This window comes from Stenella coeruleoalba (assembly GCF_951394435.1).
Source record: "Stenella coeruleoalba genome assembly, chromosome: 2".
In the NCBI taxonomy this organism is placed as follows: domain Eukaryota; kingdom Metazoa; phylum Chordata; class Mammalia; order Artiodactyla; family Delphinidae; genus Stenella; species Stenella coeruleoalba.
The window spans coordinates 100453840-100474485 of record NC_137147.1 but is presented as its reverse complement, the minus strand read 5'-3'; the positions used below and the strand labels follow the sequence as shown (position 1 = coordinate 100474485).

The following is a 20646-nucleotide window of genomic DNA, read 5'->3' as shown; positions in this document are numbered from 1 at the left end:
ATCTCAATCCCAATCTCCCAGTTCATCCCACCACCATCTCTGCTCTTCTGTCGGAACCCTGGGCTCATCCCTGCAGGGGATTCGAGCGGGAGGGAGGGAGGGAGGGAGATGCAGGTGGCTTTGCTGGGTGTCCTGTGATCCTGGGATGTGTGGGCAGGACAGATGGTAAAGCCACCCACCCGCACAGAGAGCAGGTTAGAAGGTCAACTTTGGGGACGTGTCTGGCTTTGTCACCCCTTTGCTCTCGCCTGCGGTTACCACCCTCACCTGTGCCCCAATAGTTCCGTGAAGGCCAAGAGAGGTGACCAGAATCAAGTTGTCTCATTTCCTTGAGGTTTTACACGTACCATTTCTGCATTTTAACTTGTTTAAAGACAGAACTCCTTAACCACTAACCGCCTGTCTAAAAATTGTAACAGCGATGCCGGAAGGTATAGGTAGAAGCTTCTCTGTGCAGCTGGGAGAGAGGCGGTGCTGCCTGGCCCTTTGGCTGACGTGCCCCTTGCTGGATTGGTTGAGTTCTTTAAATTAATTCACAAAAGGTGGATGACCTGGGGAATGCAGGGCGAGACCTACCTTCTTGGTGACAGGCTGGCTTATGCACGCCTGGAAGAGTGAACTCTTACGGCCCTGAGCACCTTTTTTTTTTTTTTATAGATATTCTCTACTTGATACCTTCCTTTCTTTTTTTTTTCTTTTTTTAAAAAATTAATTAATTAATTTATTTTTGGCTGTGTTGGGTCTTCCTTTCTGTGCAAGGGCTTTCTCTAGTTGTGGCAAGCGGGGGCCACTCTTCATCGCAGTGCACGGGCCTCTCACTGTTGTGGCCTCTCCTGTTATGGAGCACAGGCTCCAGACGCACAGGCTCAGTAGTTGTGGCTCACGGGCCCAGTTGCTCCGCGGCATGTGGGATCCTCCCAGACCAGGGCCCGAACTCGTGTCCCCTGCATTAGCAGGCAGACTCTCAACCACTGCGCCACCAGGGAAGCACCCTTTTTAACTGCATGCCTGCCCCCTGCCAGGTCCAGCTGAATCCTTCCCATGTGATCTGGCTTGATCCTCACACCGTCAACATCTGCCTTGGGCTTAGACCACCTAGTTCTAGGAACCATTTTAGTGCCCAAGTTGCAAAAAAGATCTCCTCCCTCCCTGCCTCTGCCCTGCCAGCTGATACCACTAATTAAGTACATAATTCACTGAGAGAAGAGGGCTGGCTTATGCGACTGGCTTTGTCCTGCTGTGACTTTTGGTTTATAACATACCAGGAACTGTGTATTATGAGCTTTGGCTTAAAGAAATCTAATAGCACCAGAGGGCTCAATAAATCATTGGGTTTCCAAAAGCACAAAGTTCAGGGCTGTACCATGACTCGTAGTGTTGTAACCCGTTCAGAAGTTTGGAGTTGACCACATCTCACCAAGGACAAACCCAAAGGCATTTTCCCCAAAGCTGTGAAATCAGCACGCAGGAGTGACTTGGTTCCCTGGACCAGGGCATCTGTGCATTTAAAACCTAGTGGGGGCCGAGCAGGCTCTGGGTGAGGGAGGAAGTGTGTGATCTGAGGTTCTGCGCATGAGTCTCCTATGTGCTGAATAAACTCATGATTCCCAAACCTTGAAAACCATCAGCATGGAGAGCCGTCACCGCCTGTCTCTCCTGCACCCACACCTGGCTCGGCACAGTGCACTTACCCTTGAGCAGTTCAGAGCCAACCCCTCTATGTGCTGGCTCTTAAATCCTATAAGCGAAAAGTTTATTTATTAAGGAATTGGAAAACCTTCCTTCTGTAGGAAACAAACACAGGTATTTAGTTGGAACCCCTGGAGAAGTCTCTGAATGTCAGTGATAACACACTTCCACAGTGTTTTCTAGATACTGTTATCTTTTTAGCGATTGTTTCCTCTGGTCCTTGGAATGCTTGACATTCAAACAGAGTTGCTGACTGAAGAATCCAGGATTCGGGAAAAGCATCACTAAGTTGAGAAGACGTGGGGACCCATCCGACAGTTTTCTGAAACAAAAAGCCAAGACTGAACGGAGCAGAAGCATCTTACCTGGCTTCAGTGCAAGAACTGGCCTTAAAGCTTCTGTATTTAATGCAACTAATTCAGTGGGCTATACGTAGAAAGGACTAGCGGCGGGGCTACTAGACTTCGTCTCTTTGAAAGTAATCAGAAAAATGAAGGCAAAGTTGCCATCAGGCAGAGTTAAAATACCAGTAATTTTCTTTCACCTTCACCTTTGTCTTCAGCTGGTATATATTGCAAATATCTTTTTTAAGTTTTATTAAAGTATAATCGATATACAAAGGACTGTACATAGTAAATATGTACGGTTTGAGTCTGGACAAATGCAAACACTAGTGATACCATAATTATATATAGATACATACCTCCCAGAAAAAATGAAAATAAGATAAATTAAAATTTTTTTAAAGCCAACTTTGTTAGAGCATAAAACTGTAATTTTTCTCTCAGAATGAGATAAATTAAAAATAAATTTTTTTAAAAAGCCAACTTTGCCATAGCGCAAGATCGTAATTTCCCTCTGGGTCTTTAATTTTAAACAGTTCACCTGCGATTTCTTATAAGCGAAAGCCACCCTCAGGTGGACTAACTCTTACCCTATTTAGAACAGATTTGACAAATGCCTATAAATACCCCTACATGTGGCAGCCTCTCCTACATAATCCTTTGAGAGACTGTGCCTGTTTTGCTCAAAACAATCCCAGACAAGAAGTCAAGATGTTTTCAGAGCCTCTGGCATGTTCTTAGACAGATCAGCACTGGATTTGATACAACCAGCCGAGGGTCTCCTGGGGTCGCCTTATGAACCAGGACCAACGAGACAGTGTTACTTTTGGTCCAAAGCTAAGCGTGACTGCCAGTGTCTTACGGTTTTGCCTTTCTTGTGTGAATCGTAGAACTGGCTCGGAAGGCGGATCCTAAAACAGAATTTGAGAAAGTATTTTGGGCTCTGGCTGTGTCACAGTGAGTGTTCAACCTTCTAAGAGACTTGCAAAACCTCCTCTGAATTTGTAAATCATGGTACATTTGTGTAAAACTAGTCTCCCTCACTTAGTAACATCTTCTGTGTTAGCAAAAGACAACTTAAAACTGTAGTTGGTAGTTGTTACTCAGATGTTCCATGGGCCTAACAACTTCACAAACTACAGTGAGTGAGTCATTTCCTATGACCCAGCCCATGGGCACAATAGAGAGCTGCTTTGAGTGCAACACTCGCAAAATCATCCACTTTCTTAGTCACTTTCTTTATTGTATGTATTTAGGCTACACAAAATAAGCAGATTCTTTCTGGAGAACATTTTACTTCTCAGAATAAGCGTTCCGGTCTGGAGAACGGTTTGCCATGTTCTCACTGTAGGAGCAAAGGGATTTGCAGATGTTTTTTATTAGATCCGTATTTAAATTCTCAGAAATAATCAAGGGAAAGGAAATGTTTCCATTCCCCATAGGGCAGGTATTAAGCAGCTAACCGTCCCGGTGCTTGGCTAAGAAGCAGGTGCTGCTGGAATCATCTAAAAGTTGCTGCTGTCACCTGCACGGCTGACACGGCCCCACGGCAGTCCCTGACCCTGTAGCTATGTCGACGTCATCCTTGTAAGCATCCTTGTAGGAAACTAGGGGACGGGTTCCCTAGTCTCTTTATTTACCTAGGGCTGAGTGTGCAGAAATCTCCCCGGTGGCTATCAGTGTGAAGGCATTAGAAGATTTTCACTATCTGTTTTGTCAAGGCCTTCGGGTCAGCCCAGTTCCCCATCCTGCTCTGCCAGAGTCGGTCTGGTTTTGTGCCAGCTGTTCGGACTGAATTACCGTCAAGTTTCCTCTCATTCTCAGAAGCACTTGGGTTTGGATGATTAAACATCACCCCTCCCTGCAGGGTGCATGTCAGCACAGCAGCCGAAGGTCTGAAACTTGGCCCCAGGTCCCGGGGCTGCTCGCCTTCTCCTTCCCTGCCTCCCAGGCATCTTGGAAACGAACGTCCACTGACTGTGGTTTGTTCAGTTGCCCTGTGCACGCAGGGTGAGCGTCATTCCCACCAGAGGCCTGGGAGTCTGGAGGAGGGAGAGGTCGTTGAAAGGGCAGCCCTAAAGCCACATTCTCCCTCTCTCTCCTGTCTATCCTCTGCCAGTATCTCTGATCCAAGTCACCTGTCACCTACTGTCGGTTATCTGTCCGCCACTGTCTAGCTGCCTATCATCTGTCTGTCTACCTATTTTTAATATTCTGTGGAAAGAAGCTCCCTGGGGGCCACTTAGAAGAGGAGAGGATCTTGTTTTGCTCCCACTCCTGGAGCGGCAGGGTGGTCTGCAGGCCAGCCTGTCCCAGGTAGCTTACATGCCGGGATGCAACTTAAACAACACCTCTGATAAGTGCTCCCTCTCGGGGGGATGGGGGTGCTGGATCACATCACACTCACGCTTGTCACCCTTGCCCTCCATGGTAACAGCCATACCAGGCTCAGTACTTTAAATGGAACAGGCTAAAAATGTACACCGTCTACGGTTTCCAGAAAGAAGGGAGATGGGGACAGAAAGATAAAAGCGATCTTAGAGTTGGACCGAGGTGTGTCTGGAGGAAGTTCCACTGCTTCTCCGTGAAGGCCAGGCTGTGGGAGTCCCTGTCCCAGCCCATCCTGAGGCCGAGGGAGCGTCTGTCACGTGTGTAGCACTAGACTGTACACACACACATGGGTATAGATGTATTTCTATACAATATTGATATTATATGTATTATATTGTAATTAATATAATGTGTGTAATATAATTATACTGTATATAATGACTGATATTTATTATATATAATGTATCAATATATAAATACATATGTGCATGTGTGTATAGTCTTGTGTTAATATGTGACAGCTAGGAAAGGGAACGAGCATGGAATCAAATAGAAAAGAGAGAAGCTGAGAGCAGGTTCATTTACAAAAGTTTATGATATATAATATGTGTATATTATATATGAAATATATAAATAATAAATGTCTATAATCTAGTGTTAGGTTTTATAACATAGTGTTATACATAAGAATTATAATGTCATATATCATATATAATATGTATTATATTTTGTTGGAAATTTTACACCTATAAATATGCAAATTGATCACCCATAAAGGTGGCTGCACTGTTGATTAATTTTTGCTCCATACTCCATGGGCTGTTTCATTTTTAAAAATCTATATTCCTTTTTTTTCCTTCCCTCTTGACTTTCACTAGGCAGGAGATAGGAATCCACAACAATAATCTATTATGATAAACTTTTCTAAATGGCTAATGCCTATTCCTTTTCAGGGGTAAATGCCCTGGAAGGTGAGTCACATAGATAGAGATGCAAATGAACATTACTGTCATTCCTTTTTTTTTTAAAAAAAAAAAAAAGTATTTATTTGGCCGTGCCAAGTCTTAGCTGTAGCGCAGGATCCTTCTTGATCTTGGACAATCTGTGAGGAGAATGAGATGCATTTAGAGTTGTAATTGTCTTTGGTCAAATGTGCATCGTCGTCCAGATTTACTCAGGGTCTCCCCTCAGTGTAGTAAACTGGCACTAGTTGGAAAGTAAGGCAGATGAGGATGGGGTGACATCCAGCTGTGCTTTTAGACCCTATTTCACGTGTGTGGAGAGTCGCGGATTACCCGGCAGATGCTTTCCTGTACGCGGTGCGATTGACACCACTGCTCTCCGTGAGTTTGTGTTGAGTCACCAACAGTGTTAGGGTAAATACGTCCCTTTTCAATCTCTCAGGAGCCAGTAGACACCAGGCAAACTATCTGACTCCCTGGGCTACTCTGGATGAGTCTGGGTGGAAATTCCCAGTGTTGGAGTTGAAACTGAAGAGGCTTTCCCACAATGTAGGGCTTGGAAGGAGCACTAGTGTTACGCTGTGTTCTCTCACCATGGGGCTCTTAGGAATTTGGATTCATTGTCATCGGAGTTTCCATTTTACGTAACTCATGGATCAGTTAATGTCTCAACACAGTTGAACCCAGTCTTAAAAAGATGTTCCTTCCCTCCCCCAGGGTTACCAGGGCATGGTGGATGGTGGCAGCAACATTGTGGAAGCCGACTGGGAAAGTGTCTCCAGCATCCTGCAAGTGGTACGTGCTGAGCTTCCATCCTGCTTCTCTCTCTGAGTAACTCTTCGGTTTGAAACCTCTTGTGCTTATGCTCCAGTAATACCTACAACAGATTAAAGTGCTGCCTGGCATCATTCTTATCTACTCGCATGGAAAGATAACATTCTTAATTTGCCATTTAATTAAATTTTTTAAGAAGCTCTACGTCATGCACACTAAGGAATTATCCTTGCAAGAAAAAGTTACATGGGATGGCTAGTGGCACTTGAAGGGGGAGATCTGGTATCTTTTTAGAGCAGATTAACGTTGAGGCAGTTTTGGTTTGTTGGTGCTGTGTGTTTAGTGGCAAATCTCCTTGCCTGTTGGGTTTTGGGAGTCATTTGGCATCAGTGTGACAAAGCATGGGAGAGATCCCGACTGGCAGCCTCCAGGGGCTGTGGATTTAGTGGGAACACAGCATCCCTGTTCTGCCCTGACCCAGACAGGGCTGATTTCCTTGGTGTGCACAAGGATGAAGTAATCACTTCAGGCGAAACAGTTGCTCACGTGGAACTTAAAGGAACCTCTTGCCTGAATATTTCATGCGTAATAAATTCCTGGAACAATGTAGCTTAGTGAAGACTCCAAGTCAGTTGAGAAATAAAGAGATTACATGGAAGGAATGGATTTCATGAAAAGCTCTTGCGATTTGATCTTTTGAAATGTATGTATTCATGTGTGACTCATGTTGAGTATTTTTTTAATTGAAAGAAAAGAGATCGGTCCCATTCCCTCTGAAGGTGCTAGTGCAACAGAAGAAGGGATGAAAAAATATGGTATATAGATATAAACGGAATATTATTTGGCCGTAAAAGAGGAAGTCCAGCAATGTAGGACAAGATTGAGGACATTATGTTACATGAAACAAGCCAGACACAGAGAGACAAACCCTGCATGATCTCACTGATACATGGATCTAAACAAGGCAAACTCAAGAGAAACAGAGTAGAATGGTGGTTGCCAGGGACTGAGGGGGTTGCAGAAGTGCTGGTCAAAGGACACAAGCTTCCGGATCTAATGTACAGCGCGGTGACGGTAGTTAACACTACCGTATTATATACTTGCAAGTTGCTAAGAGACTAATGTTCTCACCACACACACACACACACACACACACACACAGAGGTAACCAGATGAGGTGATGGAGGTGTTAATTAGTTTGATCATGGTGATCATTTCACAATGTGCACCAATATTGAGTTATCATGTTCTATACCTTTAAAAATATAACCATCCTGTATTATATATTCGAAGGTTCTCACCACAGAAAGGTAGCTATGTGGATTGATAGAGGTATTAACTAATCTTACAGTGGTCATCATTTCACAATATATACATGTATCAAATCATCACAGTGTGCACCTTAAACTTACAAATGTTGTATGTCAGTTGCATCTCAGTAAAGCTGGGGGGGCGGGGGCGGATGCTAGTGGGGTGTGAGTTGAAATGCCGTCACAGACTCTTAAGTCTGCACTTGAGGCTTTTTGCTCTACTACTCCTGGGAAGAGGCTGAAGGAAAGTTGGACAACCATGGATACTTAGAGTAATATTTGCAAAAAGTCAGGACATTGTCATCTGAATTCCAGACAGGAAACCCACGTGTGAGGAGAGCATTTCCACTCTACTATGGTGATTGTGAAGAAAGATACGAAATACAAGTATGGTTGGGGTGTGTGTGTGTGTGTGTGTGTGTGTGTGAGAGTGAGTGTGAGAGACAGAGAGAGAGAGACTGGTATCCACTTCTTTGCAAGCCACTCGGTCCTGGGTTTCATTCCTGGGGCCCTGTCCATGTTATCTCCTCAATGTTTATGGGTTGCTGACTTCCCGTTGATAGAAATTATGTGACCCTCTAATCGCTCTTGGTCAAATCAAAGTCCAGAGGACTGGCTTATCTTTGCTCTGCACCCTGCACCTTCTACCCAGGCTTCCCGGTGCTGTGCCAGGTCCTGACGTCACCCCTGTCCCACTGACTGTCATCATTAACCCAGGATCACTTCTGCTGATGGGCACCTTGCTTTATGAAGCAGGCGTGCACTTGGAAGGGCATGCACAAACTGAAGTTTTATCAGTGTGTGCAGGGTTTGTGTAAAGGCATCCTGAATTTTTCTATATACAACTAGGGATCCTTTGCTTTTGAAAAACAAAGTATGAAAAATCATGATGTCTCTCTCCCGGAAGTTTGGATAATCCAGCTAAGATTTAAGCTTGAAAAAGGGGTGTGGGCAGGGAGGGGTGGGGCAGATCTCATGCAAAAATAAATCCCTTTGGCTCACAGATTTCTACTTTGCTGGCACTCGTGGGGAGCCCTGACTAACAGAAGGGGAGTCTTATTACCTGGGGCCGCTGGACACAGTGCTTCTCTGGCTGTGGCTGTTGACCGGCCTTGGGCCCGTCTTAGGCTCAGAGAGTGTGCGGGGTCCAGCCCTCCCTGTGCTGGAGCAGCTTCCCCACGGGACAGCTGTTGTTACCTTGCAGACTCTTCAGCTCCACGCATTTAGCTGATGGCTGCCGTTCATCCTTGTTTCCGTCCCCGACTCTGTTTCCCTTGGGAATGATGCAGCGTCTTTAGCCATTGAATTCTGGGGTAGAGCTAAAAATGGGAAAACTCTAAACTTTCGCAGTTGATCGATTCAAAAGATGAAAAGGAAGGAAACCTACGCCTTGAAAGTCCTGTGGTTTTACATCAGCACTCACATGCACCAATCTGTCCATCTTTCTGTCCAGATGGGAGGAAACAGATAAACACGGTTTTCTTTCTTTTCCAGGGAGGGACCATTATTGGCAGCGCCCGTTGCAAGGACTTCCGTTCTCGGGAAGGCCGCTTGAAGGCTGCTCATAACTTGCTTCAGCTGGGCATCACCAACCTGTGTGTGATCGGCGGGGACGGGAGTCTCACCGGGGCCAATATCTTCCGGAAGGAGTGGAGTGGGCTGCTGGAGGAGCTGGCCCGTGAGGGTGTGTCTCTGTCTCCACGCACATTACTCTCGTAGGGCTCTGTCTCCCCATCCCCTCAGAGAGCTTTGAGTTCATACATTCTGCCTGCTTAACTGTCCCAGAGGTATTTGCTGCTGGTGGCGATGCAGATCTTACAGTCGCCACCTCAGTACTTATATTCGTGCCTCAAATGATGACAGTAATGGTAATAAGAATAACATTCATTCCGCCATCCTACGTGCCAGGCATGGCTCCACTTTTGACATAGGCGGTTTTGTGCACTGCTCGTGACGACCATCTGAGAGGGTTTGTATCGATCCCCACTTTACAGAGGAGGGTCAGAGGCTCGAGGCGAAGCCAAACAGCCATGTGTGTGGCTCTGGCTCACACCTGTCCTCAGACGCCCATGGCTGCCCCCCCCAGCTCCCCTGGGGTCTTTCTATCAGTTGTTACAAGACTTAAATTTAGATGGTAACGACCTGCTGCTGGATGGTCCTTTATCATAGGAAGGGATTTTCAAGAAACCTATATATTCTGTGGTTTTTGTCTTTTAAACATGTTGTTACAAAATTCCACTTTAATATAAAATATGGCCAGTGGAAGCAAATTGAACTAATAGCAACCTTATGAAAAGCATAAACTTGTGCTAAAGCGATGACCCCAAGTTCTGTGACATCTGTTTGGGGAATGGAGAGGGGCTGTCAGACGCCAGCAGCAAAGGACCTAACGATGTCTCTGCACCATGCTCTGGTGTAAGACAGGCGCCTGGGGTGGTAACTCAGGAGAGGGATCGCTGCCTCCCCCTTGACCTTGACCTTTCTGGTCCCATTTAAGCAGCTCTACCATCCCCGGTGGTCTTTCCTGAGAGCGCTAAGTAGATCTCTACCAACTAATTAGCCCCCATGGGCCTGTAAGGAGTCAATATACCAGTTGTACAATGTTCTTTCAGACTTAGATCTGGGGTGGTGACGTGTCTTATTCGGAGCCAGGCCGTTTTCCAAGGCTGTTGCCAGACAGAAGTCATTGTATCCACTGATTGCAGCGTGCGATCCTTCCTTCCTTTAATTTTTACGCCTGGGTCGGTGTTCTTGTCTGGGTGTCAAATGACTGCTCCTATCTTGTCCCCAGCTCCACCTTTGTGTGGCTTTTCTCTCCGTCAGTATGCAGGATCAGGTCGTGTACAGATCTGATGCAGTGGGTAGGAAACCCATGTCGAAGTGTGCATTCCCCCCTCCCCGTGTCATGCTGGGCATGCGGCTTGTCCCTCCACAGGCAAGATCAACACGGAGGAGGTGCAGAAGCACGGGTACCTCAACGTGGTGGGGATGGTGGGCTCCATCGACAACGACTTCTGCGGCACCGACATGACCATCGGCACGGACTCTGCCCTGCACCGCATCATCGAGGTGGTGGACGCCATCATGACGACTGCCCAGAGGTGGTGGCCATGGGGACCCGGTGGGCGGGCGGGCAGGCGGCCCTGGGCTTGAGACATGGGCTGCGGAGACCTCAGTGCCTGCTCTGGAAGGTTCCACAAGCCTTGTCACTTGATATTAGAAACAATTTTGTATTGGTTTACTTTTTATTTTCAATTTTCAAAAGTCACTGCTTCCCAATTGTAAAAGAAAAAAGTGTTCATTGGAGAGAATTTAGAAAAAAGAAAAAGACAAAGCAGTACATAAAGTCCCACCCAAAGCTCTCCTGCAGGAATCACAGAAAGTAAAGCCCCGAGTTTGCACAGCTGTCATCAGAGCTGGGCGAGCATCCCACCTGTTCCGCTTCTCACCTGTGGGTTTCCCAGCATGTAGATGAGGCAGAGACCTTCTGTCCCCGTGCTGTGGACTCATGGCAGAACCTTTACCATAATGCCTTCTGTGGAGCCCTTGGGTTTCCGAAGCACTTTCACGAAAGCCACGTGAGAGAGGAAATGGAACACGTGCCTCCATTTCGTGGATGAGGCACTTGCCACTGTCTCAGGGCCACGCCCAGTGGAACTGCGACCGGCGGCAAACCATGTCCCCTTCGGGTTCCCAGGGTCACTGGTGGCGGTTAGTTTCCCGTTTGTGGAAAGGCTGTGGTCCCCGGGTGTGGACCTGACTCTGTGACTGTCGTGTCCTGCCTTGCTGCGGGCGGTCTCCAACCCACGGTTGTGGCCCGAGAAGCAGCTGACGCTGCCCAGCAGAGCCGTTGTCTTGGGAAGAGCACACACGTGTCCTGGTAGCATGAGCGTGTCTGGCACAAGCACACCTGCTGTAAAACACAACCGGGAGGTGCTTCTCGCTGCTGCAGCCCCTTTGCTGGAAAAAGCTTGAAACACACTCACAATAGCATTTGCTTGTGTAGAAAGTGGGTCATTTGCGGGGCAGCTCAGGTACCTGCTGGAAACACAAAGCAGGCGTTTCTGTTTGCTTTCCCGGTTGTGCTAAGTGGATGTTTCCTTTATCTCTTTTCCAGCCACCAGAGGACCTTCGTCCTGGAAGTCATGGGGAGGCACTGTGGGTACGTACGTGCGGATGTGACGGGGATGGAGAGGACCGATAGCACAGTCCCTGCGGGGCCCTGCACCCTAGCACGAAGGTGCCAGGAAGTGTTCCCAAGGAGCCAACGGCGTCCTGTCTGCCGGGGCCGGCCCTGAGCTCAGGGTGCCCTGAGCAGCCCCACGAGGTCATTGCTGTCTCCGTGCAGGTACCTGGCCCTGGTGAGTGCGTTGGCCTGTGGGGCCGACTGGGTGTTCCTTCCAGAATCTCCACCAGAAGAAGGTTGGCAGGAAAACATGTGCATCAAACTCTCAGAGGTAAACCCACGTTTCGCCTCTCTTAACTGCCAGTGATTCTGGTTGCGCTGCCCCGGCCGTGATTTGCGGTGACTGTTAGCATGTTCGGTTTGGATGGAGTTTTAGACAGGTGACAGCTTTCTGCTCAAAGTGGCTTCAGGCTGGTTGCTGGGGGCTTCGACCCCTCACGCGTCCATCCACCTCCCACTGTTGCAAAGAGTGATTCGAGGGAAAACAGCTGAAGCTTTTGTGTTTCTCGTGCAAAGCAGCAGCTACAACTGTAAACAGAAGAGGTGATGTGAGAGTCCAGGGTCTGGGGAACATGCTGCCTCCCTGACCCCACGTAACAGGGACAGGAGACCTGTGTGTTGACTCCATCCGACTCCCCCATCTTGCCGTGTGGCACACGTGGTGACAGCTCCTTCCGCTGTGGGGTCCCCACCATGCTGGCCTTGCTGTGGGTGGGCCTGCTGTCTCCTCTGAGCCAGGCTTTTCCTTCCTTCTGTGTGCGGGTTGGGCTTGTGTTTCACCCCGTGGAATATCAGTGTCGGGCAGATTTCCTCTAGTTAAGGCTTCTAACTAAGGCATGCGAGGCCTCGTAGAAAACAACGGTTAGCATTCGGGACAGAAATCCCAATGCGTATTGAATTTCCCTTCTCTTATTTTCATAACCATCTTATCGCTGTTCCATAGGCAATAAAGTAAACATATGGCAGAGGTTAATTATCGTTGCATTCAGCAAACACGTAAACATGGCATATAGCCAGGACCCACGTTTCTTAAGATATGGCCATTGCCTTCAAAGGGATGGGTTCCAAGAAAGGAATTCCAGCAACAAATCAAATAAGCTTTGCTGACCCAGAACCTCTGTAAGAAACTGTTGGTAAAGCTGTCCTTTTACTAGGAAGAATCATGCACCCTTTTGAGGCTGGAGCTCTAGGCTGCAGCAGGCCAGGGGCACGTCCCAGGGATGACTATGACCATTGAAGTAACAAACGAGTTCATTATCTCTTGGTTCTGACCTGGGGACCTGGGCGGCATGCTGTGCCGGCCAGCTGGTGTGGGAAGGTACGTGGCTGGTTGCAGGAGCCGAGCACTGGCCCTCCTGTTAGGCAGGCCCTTCATCGTGGTGCTGAGGACATCCACTTAATTGCCATTCCACGGGGCATTACTTGAGGGACGTGCCTGTCCCTGCATCTGTCCCTTCTCCTCCCGAGTCCCTGCCCTCGTTGACAGTGACACTACACAGGCCAAGGTCTAATGCCCTTAGAGAGCCGGAAGCACCCTGGCTGTGAGGAAGCGCCTGGCTGGTCAGAAGATCAGCAGTGAGGCCGTGGGGCTGATTTTTAGGTTTCTCCATTATTTCTGTAACTGTGTGGTCTGATCTGCAAACCTCCTTGAGTTTCGGACATTGTAAAGTGCCCTGTCAGCTAGGACGTGTTGGGATTCCCCCTTAAGCGTTGGCAGAGTTAGGACTAATGGCTTAAGCTCACTTGGGTGGAAACACTCGATATTGTAGTGCCTGTCATTAATTTTTATTGGTTATCAGTGTAGCACTGTGAGAGTTTCTCTAAACACCTTACCAGATAATTGGCCCAGGAAGCAAGCCCCAGAGCATCCCCCAGTCATGGGCATTTCGGTATAAAGTTGGAAAGGACTCGGGGGTATCAGAAGTCCCAGGGCTGGATCCTGGCTCTGCCAACCATGGAGCAAATGATGTTTGGTCAGACGACCTCCCCTTCATGTCCTAAGTTCCTCAGCTGTAACTCAGGGTCATGCTGCTGCTCCTTAAAGATTTTGTGAGGATTCAGTGAATGAGTGACTCCATCCGGGTGGGGGACCAGGAGGCAGTGAATGAACTACACAGACAAGCTGGCTGTCTTCCCACCTGAGTGGATAGGTGACCCCATTATTTTTTTATTTTTTTATAAGTTTATTTATCTTTGGCTGCGTTGGGTCTTCGTTGCTGTGCCGGGGCTTTCTCTAGTTGCAGCGAGCAGGGGCTACTCTTCATTGCGGTGTGCGGGCTTCTCATTGCGGTGGCTTCTCTTGTTGCGGAGCATGGGCTCTAGGCGTGCGGGCTTCAGTAGTTGTAGCTCATGGGCTTCAGTAGTTGTGGCTCATGGGCTTCAGTAGTTGTGGCTCACGGGCTCTAGAGTGCAGGCTCAGTAGTTGTGGCGCACGGGCTTAGTTGCTCCGCGGCATGTGGGAACTTCCTGGACCAGGGCTTGAACCCATGTCCCCTGCATCGGCAGGCGGATTCTTAACCACTGCACCACCAGGGATGACCCCGACCCCATTATTTTTTTTTAGCCACTTTGGAATATTGTATTGTATGGATGAAATATGGCTATTTGGCCAATTCCATATTTGTGGACCAGTCATTACTTCCATTTTTGCTCTTTCAAGTGATGCTAAAATAATCATTCTTGTTGTCGTATCTTTATACCTTTTAGAAAGTACTCTGATTAATAAGTTCTTCAAAGTGTAGCACATTTTGGGACTTTCCTGGTGGTCTAGTGGTTTCACTAGACCTTTCACTGCAGGGGGCACTGGTTTGATCCCTGGTTGGGGAACTAAGATCCTGCATGCCACGCGGTGTGGCCAATAAAAAAAAAAGTGTAGCAAATTTAACATCTATCATAAACCAACAAGACAGCATATGTGTTTGTGATGCAGGATGGGCCGAGCCCTCTTGGCTGACATTCTCAGGTGCTGCCCACTCTGGGCTCACTGCCCCACACAGCTCACACCCCCCAGAGGAGGGTCCTTGACTGGGGACTTGAGGGAGAACAGACTCACTGAGAGTGATTTGGGGCATCACAGGATGCTGGCCGTGAGCCTGGGAGCACTGCGGACCCCAGTGTTGGATGCTGCCAGCCTGGCTGTTCCTGCAGGGCGGCTCCGACCCCGCCTGAGCCCACATTCCCCTCTGTGCCCCTCCTGCCCAGGCCTGGGGCTGGCGCTGCCCATCACAAAGGCGAAAATCAGTTTTTAAGCACTGATTTTTTGTTTTTTAAATAAATGTATTTATTTATTTTTGGCTGTGTTGGGTCTTTGTTTCTGTGGGAGGGCTTTCTCCAGTTGCGGTGAGTGGAGGCCACTCTTCATCACGGTGCGCGGGCCTCTCACTGTCACGGCCTCTCCCGTTATGGAGCACAGGCTCCAGACGCGCAGGCTCAGTAGTTGTGGCTCACAGGCTTAGTTGCTCCGCGGCGTGTGGGATCTTCCCAGACCAGGGCTCGAACCTGTGTCCCCTGCATTGGCAAGCAGATTCTTAACCACTGCGCCACCAGGGAAGCCCTAAGCACTGATTTTTATTCCCCATTATTTCTGTAACTGTATGGTCTTATGTGCAAACCTCCTTGAGGTGAGGTGGCAGGAAGCTCTGCCTTCCGGGGGAGTTCTTGGGCCTGGTTTGCAGTAGAGAGCCCCCTCCCCGGAGAGCCCAGCCTCGGAGCTCATCACCGTCCGGGGGTCGGGGTCAAAGGCAGCGGGAGCCGGCCTCTGCCTGTGGTGATGTCACAGCAGCTTCTGTGTCTGCAGTCCTGTCCCACCTGCTTACCTTGACCTGCCTGTGTCCTTAAGAACCACCTATGAAATCAGGTGACCATTTCTCCCTGGAGAGAGGCCAGTTCAGGTGGGGCAGAGGCCCCTGTTGTGTCGTTAAGAATGGTTTAGGCATTTGAGGATTTCATCTTTTGTTTCCTTAGAACCGTGCCCGGAAAAAAAGACTGAACATCATCATTGTGGCCGAAGGAGCCATTGACACCCAAAACAAAGCCATCACCTCTGAGCAAATCAAGGAGGTGAGTGTCTCAGGCTTCTCACCCCCCAAGCCTGTCTAGAAATGGGAGACTTAGACACCCCGGGCAGGGCGGGAGTCTGGAACCATGCGCTATTATTGAAAGTTTTTTTGTTCTTCTTGTTCATTAAAAATATTTTCGTAATGACTCATAACTTTATTGGCATCAGAATCATACAGCTCCTGGCTTCTGGTGAGCCCCTGCCTCTGGAATACTGTTGGGAATATTCCCAGAGGCCCCGGGCTCCCCCGACAGAGACAGAGGAAATGCAATCGGGTGGGGTTAGAAGGTTCCAGCTCTGGGTGGCGGCTGCCCAGGAGCTAGGAGGTCAGCAGAGTTCCGTCTCCCACCGGAGCATCAGCTGAGCATGGCCTTATTCACAGAGAAAGCCGCTCGGCTGGCCTTAGTCACTGCTCCTCCACCCTGCATGGAGGCTGACCCCGCAATCCTGTTGCCCGAGTCCTGTTGGGCTTGGTCGGCGGGTGCTGGCTTGTCTGGCCCAGGAGGGATCTGCTGTGCTCCCCGGTTGCCCAGGTAACTGGGCAGGTTCTGGACACAGTGCTGGGGAGACAGACTCAGGCTCTGGTAGAAGCCGCCCATCAGGGCAAAGGACATCATCACCTTGGCTTTGCAAGTTGGTTTCTCTGATGCCTTTTACGTATTCCCTGACCAGCTTTTCACCTGATTATCAAAATATCTGTGAAAGTCATCTGCCAGTATTTACAGAAGTAATCAATACAGTCAGGGCAAAGATATTCCTTCCCACTTAACTGAAGTTGAGATTGGATTGTGGAATATTAGAGCCAAAAGGGACCATGGAATTCCTGTGACCCAGCCCCATCATTTTTATAAAGTAAATGAGGGCCAGTCAAGGCAGGTAGCCTGTCCCGGCCACTGGCTGGGTTCACCTGGGCCCTGGACTGAGGGGACGCTTTGATTTTACTGTGTCATGCTTTTCAAATACAACCTTACAAATTCAAGGTGATTTCAGGGAAATGTTTAGATTTTTACAAAGTATATGCTTGAAATACAAGCTATAGAAACAGTGTTTTTTTAAAAATTGTGTTACTTATGTTCACTTGCGAGGTAGGAGCACAGAGGTTTTATTTGATGATAAAAGTATTCTTTAAAAAATATTAATTTCAGCAAGCCGTTAAACATTCTTTCAGGAAGTGAAATTTAGAAACTAGAACATTCTTCAACATAGATGTGTAGGAAGGGGAGAGAGACCTTCCCCTGCTCCCAGCCCCCAGCCCTAGAACAAGCTGATGTGCCCAGCCATGTCCTGTGTTTCCCCTCAGCTCGTGGTCACACAGCTGGGTTATGACACTCGGGTGACCATCCTTGGACACGTGCAGAGAGGTGGGACGCCTTCAGCCTTTGACAGGATTTTGGTAAGTGAGGCTGGAAATGGTCAGGCATCGTCACAAGGAAAGGAACACCTCTGGGATTGCAAAGGGACCAGTCTGCTACGAAGACTGGGTGATCTTGAGTAGAGCCATCGGTAAAGGGCATCTCTGCCCACAGCGCCGGCTGGCTTGTCCCTAGGGTGCTACGGCCCGTAGTCTCATAGGGAGACCTGCTAACCGAGGGGGGTTCCTAGGCCCCTGGTGACCCAGACACTGAGAGACCCTGCCAAATGTGGGGGACAAACCCAGAAGGTGGAAAGGGGGTGTCCACGGGCAGGTTTCTAGAAATGGACCCAGGGACCACAGAGACCCAGAGTCCAATTCTCGGTTTCCTGCTCCGCACGCCTCTGACCACCCCGCCCCCCAGCGCGCCAGTTCCTAGCGGAGTTGATCTCGTTGTTGGAGGTGGTTAGAAGTAAGCGGGAAGGGCTCTGAGTAACTAACGGGGACTCGGTGCAGGAGAAGCAAGGGGGCCTTGAGGACGGAGGAGCTGAGAACAGGGCTGGTCCTGTCTGAACGAGGGGAGCCTCTGTGGGCGCCGGGCTGGTCTCCGGGTTGGCCCGGGGCCAGCTCCAACCATCGTGATGTCATTACCAGGCCAGCCGCATGGGGGTGGAGGCCGTGGTCGCCCTCCTCCAGGCCACCCCCGAGACCCCGGCCTGCGTGGTGTCGCTGAGCGGGAACCAGGCGGTGCGGCTGCCACTGATGGAATGCGTGCAGATGGTGAGTGCGGGGCTGGGCCCTGCCCAGCACAGGGCGGACCGGGGGCGGGTACCTCCCCCAGCACAGGCGGACGGCCTTCCCCAGGACCCAGGGCCCCCTCCCCGGGCCCATGACACCGAGCACGCGGGCCCCCTCCGCGAGTCTAGTCTGTCGGGAGGGGGTGTCCTCGGGGTGCCCGGGCGCTTCCTGTGGGCAGGTCAGAGAGGCCGGAGACGGCTCTGCAGGGACCGCGGGGAGATTCTCGGGGTGGGGAGGGCACCATCCAGCCTCTCCAGGGTCAGCTGCTCCTGCCCTCCCATCCCCGAGGCCCTCACACCTGTGATGTGACAGGGATGGCCGACTCGGGGGACCCCAACGTGCGCCACCTCCTCTGGGTGTGGAGCGCAGGCCAGTGGCTGCACGGAAGCAGGGGATGGTTTTCCAGTTGACCGTCCAGTAGCTGCAGCGGCCGTGGAGTTGCGTTAGGAATTGTTACTGTTTTTTATTTTGCAAAGTCTATTCACGACTCTCATTTTATTTGGTCTTCCCAGTGGCTCTGAGGTGTATGTATTTTATAACATGTACAGAGAGGTAATTAGGTAATTAAGTCACAGGACTTGTTGAAAGTAACCCCTCAGAAACATACTTTCCAAAAGCCGATGGCAGTAGAGGAAGTCTGTGCGTGTGTGTGCATGTGTGTATGAGGGTGTGTGCACGTGTGTGGACTCTGAGGCTGTGGCTCAAAAGAACAGAATGTGGAATGATGAGCAGCAGCTTATTGTGAGCACATTTCTTCTGTCCAGTGTGTCTCTGTCCGTTTTGAGACAGACAGCCAGTAGGTACCACTAACTTGTCCTTGAACGACCATACGTCTCAGCCAGACTGTTCACGAGGCCACAGCCAACCCCTCACTGACCACTGCTTGCGAGGTGTCTTCCTAAGGGCCTGGCAGCGTTGACCACCACAATGACAGTGGAAGTAGGGGCATTTTTCTCACCACACAGAGGAGGAAACTGAAGCTCAGAGTGATGGATGACTTGCCTGGGATCCTGAGGTTGAAGGTGGTGGAGGTGGGGGGGCGGTGCTGGTCCCAAAGCGCTCTGTTCCCCGGGACAGTCGGCCCCCCGCCCCTGCCACAGCGTCACCTGCGTCCTCCGCTCCCCGGGGACAGGGGTGGTTCTGTTCGTTCTTTCCTCACCAGCGTCAAACGGGGATTTTTCAGAGCCTGGCCTGGGAGATCCGCTTCCTTCTGGCCTCGCTCTCATGGGCCGGAATCCCTAAGATTTCAGGCCTCGCTTACTCTGGCAAGGCCGGTGGTCCCACCTCGTCCTTTTCTACGAAGCAGCCTGGGTGGGCGGCCTAGGCTTCCCCCCCGTAGCCAGGCAGTGCAGGCTCGCTGACCCCAGGCTGCTGGCTACAAGGTTGGACGTGAAGGGACCCGGATGCAAGGACCAAGCTGGTTCCAGGTCCCTAGCCTGGATCTGAGGATGCACCGTCTTGACATGTTCTTTCTTCCTTTCGTTAATTCCTTAAAGACCCAGGAAGTACAAAAGGCGATGGATGAGAGGAGATTTAAGGACGCTGTGCAACTCCGAGGAAGGTGGGTCTTCCGGGAAAAAACCTGTTTTACTGGGAGCCTTTGTTCGTCAGGCCTGGTGTTAGAATGTACCTCCAGGCGGTGCTTGTTCTGTATCAACATAAGTCAGAAATTAAGACAGTATGCAGTCAAGGCACTGTTCCTAAAGGTCAATGGCCCGGGTGACTAATTACAGAGAAATTTATTTTTTTGGGGGGGTGGGGGTGGGGTTGTTTAGAAGCTGATGAAATTAGGATAGAGAGTGGCGTGTGGCTGCTAGCATTTGGGGAAAGAAACTTGCTGCATCCTAAACGCCCCATGCCCCTCAGCCCCTTATAGGACATCCATTCCAGTCACTGGGAACACCTGAGGCTGCCTTCCCTGCGAGCCCGAACACAAAGCTGGCACCTGCGGGCCATCTGCCTCCGGCACAAGCGTCCTCTGAGGCCCCTTCTCCCCAGATGAGCCCATACTGCTCCGTCTACATTCTAACCTTTGGTCTGACACCGTCCTTTTCTTCTAGGAGCTTTGAGAACAACCTGAACACCTACAAGCGGCTCGCCATCAAGCTGCCAGACTCCCAGATCCGTAAGGTAGGAGACGCTGCGCTGCGCCACGTCCCCGCCTCCGGCAATGCCTGGGTCCTCCTCTGGCCTGGGTGTCCTTCTGCCCTGGCCAGTTCGGGTCTTGGCTCCTAGGAGACCACACCGCGCCCCGCCGACCCTTTCCTCCTGCCCCCTCCCACCTGGGCGATTAGGCTTTTCAGTTCCGGCGCCTGGGCCCCGCGCTCAGCCCATACGCTCCGGCTCCAGGGTGCAGCGGTGCGAGCCGTATCTGCTGCGACCCGCACACACCCACACGCCCCCCTTCCGACTTACAGAGCAACTGCAATGTGGGCATCGTGAACGTGGGTGCGCCTGCCGCCGGCATGAACGCAGCCGTGCGCGCGGCCGTGCGCGTGGGCATCTCCGACGGACACAAGGTGTTCGCTGTGTACGACGGCTTTGAGGGCTTCGCCAAAGGCCAGGTGAGTCCCGGGGGCGCCTGGCGAGGGAGGTCCTTGCTGAGAAGGCAGATTCCGGATTTCTCAAAGGTGGTAGGGAGGGCCTCTCTAGGGTCCGAGGACCCGGGCATTAGGTGGAAAGGGGAGCACGTGCGCACGAGGCTGCAGTGGGGTGTGCGTGGGATGCCGTGGGTGATGCACAAGGCCAGCGCGCTGAGCACCCACTCCGATAAAAACCTAGGGAAGAGATTAGCTGCTTGAGTGCTTACTGAATACACTTACTGCTCCTCCGCGATTTACTTAC

The 20646-nt window shown here is 50.3% G+C and overlaps 1 protein-coding gene across 2 annotated transcripts in view; it reads left to right on the top strand.

Annotated features, from left to right (window-relative positions):
• The window catches only part of PFKP (phosphofructokinase, platelet), a 181791-nt gene that overhangs the window by 25109 nt on the left and 136036 nt on the right, over nucleotides 1-20646 (top strand). For both annotated transcript variants that reach the window (XM_079914020.1, XM_079914021.1), the window contains exons 3-13: nucleotides 6044-6121; nucleotides 8905-9094; nucleotides 10346-10511; nucleotides 11528-11572; nucleotides 11759-11867; nucleotides 15560-15655; nucleotides 16954-17046; nucleotides 17659-17784; nucleotides 19299-19363; nucleotides 19863-19932; nucleotides 20220-20366. In XM_079914020.1, coding sequence (XP_079770146.1) covers nucleotides 6044-6121; nucleotides 8905-9094; nucleotides 10346-10511; nucleotides 11528-11572; nucleotides 11759-11867; nucleotides 15560-15655; nucleotides 16954-17046; nucleotides 17659-17784; nucleotides 19299-19363; nucleotides 19863-19932; nucleotides 20220-20366 — 1185 coding nt within the window. The remainder of the gene's footprint in view (nucleotides 1-6043; nucleotides 6122-8904; nucleotides 9095-10345; nucleotides 10512-11527; nucleotides 11573-11758; nucleotides 11868-15559; nucleotides 15656-16953; nucleotides 17047-17658; nucleotides 17785-19298; nucleotides 19364-19862; nucleotides 19933-20219; nucleotides 20367-20646) is intronic.